Source organism: Otolemur garnettii, unplaced genomic scaffold (assembly GCF_000181295.1).
Source record: "Otolemur garnettii isolate 467f Iridium unplaced genomic scaffold, OtoGar3 scaffold00003, whole genome shotgun sequence".
Taxonomy (NCBI): domain Eukaryota; kingdom Metazoa; phylum Chordata; class Mammalia; order Primates; family Galagidae; genus Otolemur; species Otolemur garnettii.
Window position 1 is genome coordinate 41,580,235 of NW_003852398.1, and position 11,272 is coordinate 41,591,506.

An 11,272-nucleotide genomic window follows, 5' to 3' on the forward strand; every position below is an offset into this window, starting at 1 on the left:
TTTTTTTTGGTTATAGTTGTTTGTCATTGTTTTTTGGCAGGCCTGGGCTGGGTTCGAGCCCGCCAGCTCCGGTTTATGTGGCTGGCACCCTAGCCACTGAGCTACAGGTGCCAAGCTGCAATATTTTTATTGAGTAAAATTTTCACAAGTAAAGGAATCTAATTTTGCATCACAAAAGGAATTAAATTTTTTTCTTTTTTTTTAGAGACAGGATCTTGCTCTGTCACTGAGGCTGGAGCACAGAGGCAAGATTATAAGTCACTGCAGCCTCTATCCAGGGCTCCAGGGATTGTTGCACCTCAGTTTCTTGAATAGCTGGAACTAGAGGCACATGCCAACACATCTGCCTAATTTAAATTTTGTTGTAGAGACAGGATCTTTCTCTGTTGCTCAGGCTTGTCTCAAACTCCTGGCCTCAAGTAAACCTCCCGCCCTTAGCTTCCCAGAGCGCTAAGATTGCAGGTGTTAGCCACTGTGCCTAGCTGGGTCCATTTTATAAAAGTCTTATATTTGTAGATTACCAAAGCAAAATTTTTGAAAGATATAACTTTACCAGAAAGCAATTTGTATTTGCTAACTCTTAGAATACATTATAATTATACAGTATTATTTATACTAGAGCTGAAATGTAAATTAATTGATTAAATGGTTCATTAAAGATAAAATATCTGGTGTGGCGCCTGTGGTTCAAAAGAGTAAGACGCTGGCCCCATATGCCAGAGGTGGCGGGTTCAAGCCTGGCCCCTGCAAAAAACTGCAAAAACAAACAAAAAAAAAAAACCCAGATAAAATATCTGTGTAAATAAAAAGACTATTGGTTGATATTGCTTATTTTTGTCAGATTCATACCAGAACTAAGAGCTAAATTACTACAGGAAGCAAAAGTCAATTCATTCATCAAGCCAAAAGAAAATTGTAAAGAAAATGAACTTATGAGAGATGAAAGAAAAACAATGTATACCAATACACTGCTAAGTAGCTCAGTAGGGGGAAAGGTAAGAAGTTTGGTTTTACTTCAGCCAGTATAATATTATAGTTACATTATGGTTACTCTAAGGACAAAAATAACTGTTCTCACAACGTAGATTTTGGATGTATCTATTCCAGGAAACAGAAAAAGAGAAAAGGCCCAAGGATATCAAAGTCAGATTTACTAAAGTCAGAGGAGGAAAAGGAGATATCTCAGAACCGAAAAAGACAGAGTATGAAAGTCGATATTGTCAACAAGATGCAATTGAAAATGCTCATGCTATATCTGAAGATATAAAACCTGTATTCATTGAACCACCAAACCCTGTCAATCCTAGCACTAATTCTAATGATATGAAAGAAAATCTGCATTCTGGAGGTTGTATGACAATGCCACCCATCAATCTAACTAGTGGTAATCTGATGGCTGCAAATCTCAGTTCAACTCTCCCTCACTCTAATATAAGGTGAGCTGAAAGAGACAAGAGATGTAAGTAATACAATGTTCCAGTATAATGGTGTTTCAAAGAATCACATTCATAGTGTCTCTATGAAACCTGAATTTGAGCAAGGTATATTGAAATTATAATTATATAATGGGTCATTTACTGGTGCTTTTTAAATTTTAAACTGGGTGCTTCTTATAAATGCTGTAGAAGAAATTAACTTTTTTTTTTTGAGAGTCTCATTCAGTCACTCTGGGGTTGAGTGCCCTGGCATCATAGCTCACAGCGACCTCAAACACTTGGGCTCAACCGATTCTCTTGTCTCAGCCTCCTGAACACGTGCCCTGCACAACACGCAGCTATTTTTAGATAAGGTGTCTCATTTTCCTCAGGCTGGTCTTGAACTACTAAGCTCAGGTGATACACCTGCCTTGGCCTCCCAGAGCACTAGGATCACAGGCATGAGCCATTGTGCCTGGCCAAAGAAATTGATATTTTCTTGGCCATATAGATTAAATTTTCACTCATGTCTTTTGGTAAAACCTCATTAAAAAAGATACCCTTGGAAAAATGTCTTCCCTTCTGAAGAGAAAAAAGCTGCTATTATCTAAGTTCTAGTATAGATGTGTTTTTAACAAAGTAATCTTTATTTTTACATCATAGCAAATTCTCTAAGTATAAGAAGGATAGACAAAAATAATTGTGCATAGTCAAATAGCCCTTTAAGATCAAATATTTTGAGAGGAAAACAGCATATTGGGCCAGTTTTAGATTTTAGCCTTCCATATAGATTAAGAAAATGGTCCTATGGTCTTACTGATCAAGGGCAGTGTGATAGATATTGAGGGTCTGTTTAGCAAGGCATAGGGCTACTTCTTATTTTTTTTTTTTTTTTGAGACAGTCTCATTATGTTGCCCTCGGTAGAGTGCCGTGGTATCACAGCTCACGGCAACCTCAAACTTTTGGGCGTAAGCAATTCTCTTGCCTCAGCCTACACTACAGGTTCCGGCCACAATGCCCAGCTATTTTTGTTGTTGTTGTTGCAGTTGTCATTGTTGTTTAGCTGGCCTAGGTTGGGTTTGAACCCACCAGCCTGGGTATATGTGGCTGACACCCTACCCACTGAGCTACAGGTGCTGCCCATAGGGCCACTTCTATTTCTTTCTTTTTTTTTTTAAGACAGAGTCTCATTTGTTGCCCTCGGTAGAATGCTGTGGCATCACAGCTCACATCAACCTCAAACTCTTGGGCTCAAGGATTCTCTTGCCTCAGCCTCCTGAGTAGCTGGGATTACAGGCGCCTGCCACAATGCCCAGCTATTTTTAGAGACGGGGTCTCCCTCTTGCTCAGGCTGGTCTCGAACCTGTGAATCAGGCAGTCTACCTGCCTCGATCTCCCAGAGTTCTAGGATTACAGGTGTGAGCCACTGCGCCTGGCCAGCCACTTCTAAATTTAAGAAGACTACTGTGATTTTAAGTGAGGAAGGAGGTTAGGTTTATTAGCCCAAGGACATTTTAGTACAGTGGTTCTCAACCTTCCTAATGCCACGACCCTTTAATTCAGTTCCTCATGTGGTGGTGATCCCCAACCACAGAGGAACTGTATTAAAGGGTCGTGGCATTAGGAAGGTTGAGAACCACTGTTAGCAGACTGATGTGGGCTTAGGTTGTGAAACCTAGTAGTCTTCAGAGGCAGGCAATGGACATGTCTGTGTCAGTAAAAGGTATAGCAGTAGTTCAGTTGTTCTTGAGGTGACCCCAATGTAATTCCACAATGTAATGTGTAAGAGTAGGTGAATGATTAAGTACATTAGAGTACATTCATACAGTAAGATACTTACACATTACATTATGGAATTACACTGAGGTGTCAGTAACCATGGTTTTAAGTCATTCTTGGACAGCAAGATTATAAACTGAGAAACCCAGTAGTTAAGAGACCTAAGTTCAGAATAGATAAAAGAGAGCAAATAGGCCAGCAGGAGTTCCCCACATGGTTATCACCACTGATGTTAGCTATGCAATAGGGGTTTTCTACCTATTACCTCTCTCCTTAGAGCAATTGGAACTCAAGGACTGATAATGGCAATTTCGGCATTCAACATTCAAACAATAGACTTCCGTATTCACTCTTGAAACTAAAGCAAAGGAATTTCTAGGAAGTTCTAATAACTTCTTACCCATTTTTAAATAATAGGTTAACTGAAAGAGCAAAAAAGAGACGTACTTCTTCGCAATCAATTGGACAAGCTATATATAATGGCAGGCAAGAGGATGCAGGTCCCACTCAAGTAAGGCAAAAATTTAGTCATTAAAATATGGCCTCTTTTAACATTACCTCCCTTTTCCTTTTCTCTATCTTTGGGGAATTAACATTTAAAAAATGTGCTTTTAGTTTCTTTTGTTTCTTCCTAAGATTAAAATAGGCCATCATTTCCTTAAAGCTTGCACAATTTTAATCTTTTCCATATCTTAATTTGTGTACTCTGACTTGGGCAGAATAAGTAAAGATTTTCACCCTTAAAAATTACAAAAATTGGCTCGGCGCCTGTGGCTCAAGCTGCTAAGGCGCCAGCCACATACACCTAAGGTGGCGGGTTCGAATCCCCAGCCCAGGCCCTCCAAACAACAATGATGGCTGCAACCAAAAAATGGCCAGGCATTGTGGTGGGCGCCTATAGTCCCAGCTACTTGGGAGGCTGAAGCAGGAGACTCGCTTGAGCCCAGGAGTTGGAGGTTGCTGTGAGCGTGATGCCATGGCACTCTACCCAGGGGGATAGCTTGAGGCTCCGTCTCAAAAAAAAAAAAAAAATTACAAAAATTTCTGGTTTTTCACTTCCAAAAAAATGTTTTAATACCTGGCTTTATGCATTAAAAACAATAACCAAATAAACACTTTCTCTGTTTTTTTTTTTTTTGGCAGTTCTTGGCCAGGGTGGGTTTGAACCCACCACCTCCGGCGTATGGGGCCAGTGCCCTATTCCTTTGAGTCACAGGCACCGCCCTTGATAGAGCATTTATGTCTCATATTGTTAATGATTTTCAGTCTACTTGTTTTATCAATTATTGAAGGAGTAATATTGAATCTTTAACTATAATTGTGGATTTGTCTGTTTCCTTTAATTTCTGTCAGTAGTTAACCTTATGTAGTTTGGAGTTCTGTTGTTGGTTCCTATATGTTGAGCCCTACACACTTCCTTTCACTGGAAAAAATAACGACTGAAGATCATCCCCCCATTTTTTACATAGGAAAGTGATTTATTCAAAATGGAAGCAAAGGCTTGGTGCCCGTAGCTCACTGGTTAGGGTGCCAGCCACATACTCGGGGGCTGGTGGGCTCAAACCCAGCCCAGGCCTGCTAAACGACAATAATAACAACTACAACAACAACAAAAATAGCTGGGCGTTATGGTGGGCGCCTGTAGTCCCAGCTACTTGGGAGGCTGAGGCAAGAGAATTGCTTAAGCCTAAGAGTTTGAGGTTGCTGTAAGCTGAGATGCCATGGCACTCCACCAAGGGCAACATAGTGAGACTCTGTCTCAAACAAACAACAACAACAACAACAACAAAATGGAAGCACAGTGTTATTTATAATAATAAAAAATAACACAAACCTATCCAAGAGTAGGTGAATGTTTAAGTACATTAGGGTACATTTATACAGTAAGATACTTATAGATTACATTGTGAAAGAGTGTTCATTGACCAAGAAAGATTTTAGTGATTTGTTGTCAAATAAACAAAAATAGGTAACACAAAAGGTTTTCAAGATGCTGGGTATATAAGTAATTTTTTTCCCCTTGGGTTTTTCCTAATATCCATTAAATACATCAGTTAGATATATTTATATAGACAAAGAAGTTATTGTGACCTGTAGTCCCAGCTACTCAGGAAGCTGAGGCAAGAGAATCGCCTAAGCCCAGAGGTTGCTGGGAGCTGTGACTTCATGGCACTCTAATAAGGGCAACAAAGTGAGACTCTGTCTCTAAAAAAAAAAAAACCAAAAAAACTGAACCAGTTTGTTCAAAGTCAGAGTGCAGTGATTAGTATTAAATATTAACATTTAGTATTGTGGTTCTCATGGTCAAGACTATTATTCTCAGAGAATTAAATGTGGTAAAAATGTCTCCTCTCTGAAACTTTTATTAGAGTTTGATTTGTTGATATGTTTAATGACATTCTTCAGAAGTATTAAAATAGTTATTATGCTTACCTTATACCATCCAAATGACTAGCAATTCTGGGTTTGTCATTCTACAAATAGTTACACATACATCTTCAAATGAATTCTTGTCTGTTTGTTTAGAGCCAAATGGAAAAGGGTATATTTAATGAGCGAACAGGTCAAAGTGATCAAATGGCAAATGAGAACAAAAGGAAGCTGAATTTTTCCAGAACTGACAGGAAAGAATTCCATTTTCCAGAATTGCCTTTTACAATACAGTCAAAGGATATTAAAGGAATGGAAGGTATACATTTGTTGCATAGCTTTACAAATCTCTGGATATCATCAGCAAGATGTTTTATAATATAATGTGCATTTTATCATGTGATTTAGGTAGAAAAAAGTAAATTGGTGAGAAAAACATTTTCAGCTGATGAGATATTTTTCCCCATCATCAAATAAGGAGTAAGACTTAAAAGAGATAATCTTAAAGAGGAGTTAAGACAGCTTCAAAGAGTCGATTTTTCATTACTTCAGTGTTGTTGAAATGTTAAAACAATATTTGAGGAAGATGGTTTTGGTTCAGTATATGACCAGGAGGAAATTGCATTCATATTTTTCTCCATGACATTTGCTTATATAATAGCAGAAATTTGGGGGAGCGCCCATAGTTCAGTGAGTAGGGCACCGGCCACATACACATAGGCTGGCAGGTTCGAACCCAGCCCAGGCCAGCTAAACAGCAGTGACAGCTGCAACAACAACAAAATAGCCGGCATTGCGGCGGGCACCTGTGGTCCCAGCTACTTGGGAGGCTGAGGCAAGAGAATCTTAAGCCCAAGAGTTTGAGGTTGCTATGAGCTGTGATACCACAGCACTCTGCCAGCAGTGACATGATGAGACTCTGTCTCAAAAAAAAAAAAAAAAAAAAAGCAGGAATTTTACATATGCTCTGAACATTCCAGGATTTAGTAAATAAGATTTATAAATTTAGAATTTACTTTAGTCTTAAATTTGAGAATTACTTAAAAATGAAACTCATGTATATCTTAAATAAATGTTCTTATGTTTCTTTGAAGAATAGTGACACCTTGTGAAAAGTTAATATAATAGCAAGAATATACTAATTCTCTTCTAATTCTGTACTATTCTCTTAAGAGAAATTATCTGTTCTACTTAGCATTCATATTGAGAATAATAAAACCAAATAAAGTCAGTGTTTTCTTTCAATACTTTGTAGGCTATTTATAAAGTTATAAAGCAAATAATTTACCATTAAAACTCAAGAAATTATTTAGTTCTTTTGTAATAAATTGAGAAAGTGATGTTAGTAGACATCACAATTTCCAGTTGAAGTTCTTGAAAAGTAAAATTTCAAGGTAGAAATAACAAATTTTCATTGTTTTACATAATTTTATAAAAGCTAAACAGACAAAAGTGTTGAAAAGGGATTCAAAGAAAACAGATTCATCTAAAATACCAACTTTACTTAATATGGATCAAAATCAAGAAAAACAGGAGGTAAAACTTTTTTCATTTATAGTTTTTACTAAACAATGTTGTTTAGAGCCCTTGACTCAGTATATAAGTTTAGCTATTATTATTGAAAATCTATATACAAATTCAAAATTCTATAATTTTTAAACCCTAGAAACATTTATATTTCCTTAGATAACCAATTACTAAAAGTTTCTAAAAGTTATTTTTGGGGGGATAGTAAATACCAGCCCTCATTTGAATATCAAATGATTAAAATGCTTGGTACTCAGAGAAAATAGTATCTGTGTTATGTGTGTTGTCAAACATTGGGCAGGTAAGCCATCCCAGTGAAAATGGATGATGGGATAAACATAGGGCATATGGCCATGAGGATATATGTATTTGTCTTTAGACTCTTTCTTCCTTCTTGTTTTATCTCCAGTTTATTTCCCTATTTCTGCTATCTACCTACTGTCCTATTTTCACGAATATTCACTCTCAAGCTAGCTCTCAAGGTAATTTTACTGAAGTGTCCCCAACAGCTACCTACCAGAGAGATTCTTGAATTTTACTCAGAAATCATGAAGCCTTTAACATACAAATGAATACTCCCTAAAGGTACTCTTTTTAAGGGAAAGAGATCGTGGTCACCCCCACCCCCCTGAATTAAATCATATAGATGGCTTCCTATTTTGGATTTGTGATGTTATCTCTGTAAGTGATTTATCAATGCCATGACCTCTGCTTTTAAATTAAATTGATTATAGTTTTATTCATGATAAAAAATAGCACATACTTATTAAGGACATGTGAAGAAACTAAAAATATAGAAAAGCTGATCTGAAACTGTAAGAAGGCATTTTAACAAGGCTACTCAATCTCTACAACATTTGGATAAGAGGGTTATCAGACACTGTTAGAAGTATTATCACTGTGATATTTAGGGCTATGCCTTAGTCTTGGCCTAGAACTTGTTAAGAATGCCACAGTTCACTTTGCAGAAAGGAGATATTGTAGAACAAGCAAGCCATTAGTGATCATCTTTTAGTTCCTTATAAAAAGCAATAAAGTGGCTTTACATTTTTTAATTTGAGTGACTTACTCATGTAACAACATGTTGTACAGCGCACCATTTGCATATTTTTGAATGCTTGGGTGAATTAGGTCTCCTGAGCTTGGGCAGTCTAGAAATGTGACCCATGTGTTTAATCCCATTGTCCTATGAGAGCCCCCAGGAAATTTCATTTCAATACAGGAAAAAAGAAACTCTTGAGACAGTTTTGACATTTTTAGGATAAGTAAATGAGGAGGAAAACTCTCTTCTTGCTCATATAATGAAGAATTCCTGAAAAGATGACCTTTTATAAGAATAATTTTGAAACAAGCAGTAGTTATTGGAAATAACCAGAAATTGACAGTGTTGGTTATAGCTTCTTTGTACTGCTTATTCAAATGCGGTTCTGACAAGTGACCGAAATTGCCTATAAGACAAGTTCAAATGCTTTCAACAAATTATTGTCAGAGTTTAAAAAATGTCTTAAATTTTGAGTCTGGATTATATTTTAAACATGAGAGAATATGATATTCTTATGTTTTTAAAAACATAAGATAGGGAGGGAATAGCCACTTATTTGTTCTATTGTTGGCCCAGGCATTGACTTTTTTTTTTTTTTTTTTGAGACAGAGTCTCACTTTGTTACCCTCAGTAGTGTGCTGTAGTGTCATAGCTCACAGCAACTTCAGACTCTTGGGTTCAAGTGATCCTTTTGCCTCAGCCTCCCAAATAGCTGGGACTACAGGTGCCAGTATTAATGCCTGGCTACTTTGGTTTTTTTTTAAGACACAAGGTCTTGCTCTTGCTCAGACTGGTCTTGAACTCCTGAGCTTAGGCAATCCACCTGCCTTGGCCTCCCAGAGTGGTAGGATAACAGAGGTGAGCGGCCATACCCAGCCCATTGACTGATTTTTTGAATTATCTAGTCAGATCCAAGCACTTCCCAGTTTTACATTAAACTCTTTCAGGTATCTTAGAAGTATATTGAAATAGTGCATATGTGCATTGACTAAGCTCTATGACCAGATAGAAACTCTAATTACTGTGAACGAATGATTTAGACTAAAGAGAAGATTCTCCATAAAGGACACTTTTAGTTCTGTTGGATGATGATAAAGAGAAATACTCTGGTAAATAATGTCCCTGTACCTTATAAAGCACCCCTCAGGGGCAAAGTACAAGTATTTATCCCTGGCTGTATTTCCTCAGCCAAAGACTGACCATTTCCTCAATTAAGGTCCTGTTTCTATTTACTTTTTAGAATACAGGAAATGCACAAACTGAAAGGAAGAAGAACCTGCCAGATGTAGAGTAGAAAATGCAGCAGCTGAAAATTCAGGGAATCCCAGAAACACTGTATGGTTTAAAAAAAATCCTTTTTATTAATGTTACATACACAAAAATGCTGACTAGAGAATTCTACAGATATATCATAAATTCTGTATAGTTATGTGTCTATTTTTAAATTTATTAATCCTTAAGGTATTCATGTTTTCTTAATTTGAAAATTAATTTATAAAAACTGCTTGACTGATACATTCTAATAAAACTACAGTTTATATTTCATCAAATACTTTTGATTTGATCATCTATTATTTCAGTTCTGTTTTGATTAGTGGTCATTCTTAGCTTTGATTCAAAGCTTTATAATTACAAAAAGGAAAGTTTCTAAATGTGTAATGAAGTTAGATCCTATTGTCTGGAAGCACCAAACATTTCTGAGCAAGCAAGTTTACTTGATAAACATGAAATATGGGTTTGGTTTCACACTGAACATTCTGGAGCAGCATTTAAACATATCATGGAGGCTATTTAAAAGGACGAAATTTGAACAAGATATTGAAACAAATCTTCTGGTTTGACTAGCATATTTATCATTTAGTAGTTTACAGATTATTTAACATTAATACAGTTGAGGTTTTGGCAGCATATGTTAATATTTATGGTCTTACCCTTGGTTCTTAATAGTTTGGTTTCTAATTTTAGGGTGGAGATGGCCATTGTGAGGGGAAGAATTTGAAGAGGAACAGATTTTTTTTCTGGTAGTGTTTTTTCTTTTAAATCTTAAAAATGCAAACTGCCTACTCTTCCCTTCTTATTTTACAGACAATAAAAGTGTAACACGAACTGTTAAGACAGCCTATGGTCTCCATTAGCATCATCCAACTTTTTTTTTATAATTGAAACATTTACTGTTTCCTTCTTCTTCCTTCCAAAACTCTGTTAATGTGATGCTTTGGTTTGAAATTATAAAGTCATCTCCTCTTTGCCTGCTTCTGTCCTTGCCACTACTACTTGAGTAGGTAGTATATCCTGTCACTGAGTAGGTAGCATATCCTGTCACATGACACCCACTGCACTTACATTGATTTCTTCCTTCTGATAGTCATATAATCTTGAGTCACTTGCCTCCTAAAACACTCAGGCTTCCTGAAGTAAGTTCTTATTGAAATATCTGACCCCCAGCTTGGCGCCTATAGCTCATCAGCTAGGGCACCAGCCACATACACTGGAGATGGTGGGTTCGAATCCAAGCCAGGCCTACCAAGTAACAATGACAACTACAACCATAAAATAGTTGGGTGTTGTGATGGGTGCCTGTAGTCCCAACTATTTGGGAGGTTGAGGCAAGAGAATCTCTTAAACCCAAGAGTTTGAGGTTGCTGTGTGAGCTGTGATGCCACAGCACTCTACCCAGGGTGATAGCTTGAGACTCTTGTCTCAAAAAAAAAAAAAAAAAAAAAGGAAAAAAATATCTGACCTTAACTACATGATTAAAAATACTATGTTGTGGGTGGTGCCTATGGCCCAGTGAGTAAGGCGCCGGCCCCATATGCCAGAGATGGTGGGTTCAAACCCGACCCCGGCCAAGAACTAAAAAAAAAAGTGTGTTGTGTTGGTCAGCAATAAAGGCATTTATAAGATTTGTAAGTTTAATAGCAGAGATTATTATAACATAATACAGGGTTTAAAAATTAAACTCATGTGAGCCCAGGAGTTTGAGGTTGCTGTGAGCTATGATGCTATAGCACTCTACTCAGGGTGACAGAGTGAGACTCTGTCTCAAAACAAAACAACCCACCCCCCCACATTTACTAGCTTCCCTTGCAGTTAGGTCCAGGCCACTGAAATATACTTGAAAGTGTTGTATAAAAGTTC

At 37.1% G+C, this 11,272-nt stretch overlaps 1 protein-coding gene across 4 annotated transcripts in view; it reads left to right on the forward strand.

Annotated features, from left to right (window-relative positions):
* Positions 1 to 10,388, forward strand: part of CDKL3 (cyclin dependent kinase like 3) — a 52,640-nt gene extending 42,252 nt beyond the window's left edge. For 2 of the 4 annotated variants that reach the window (XM_023516258.1, XM_003782186.3), the window contains 6 exons: positions 842 to 995; positions 1,108 to 1,436; positions 3,613 to 3,706; positions 5,722 to 5,884; positions 7,004 to 7,101; positions 10,100 to 10,388. In XM_023516258.1, the coding sequence (XP_023372026.1) occupies positions 842 to 995; positions 1,108 to 1,436; positions 3,613 to 3,706; positions 5,722 to 5,884; positions 7,004 to 7,101; positions 10,100 to 10,159 (898 nt within the window). In that variant the 3' untranslated portion in view covers positions 10,160 to 10,388. Of the gene's footprint in view, positions 1 to 841; positions 996 to 1,107; positions 1,437 to 3,612; positions 3,707 to 5,721; positions 5,885 to 7,003; positions 7,102 to 9,374; positions 9,470 to 10,099 lie in introns of those variants that run through there. The other 2 variants (XM_012808131.1, XM_012808128.2) reach the window with 2 other exon arrangements.
* Positions 10,389 to 11,272: the final 884 nt, after the last annotated feature.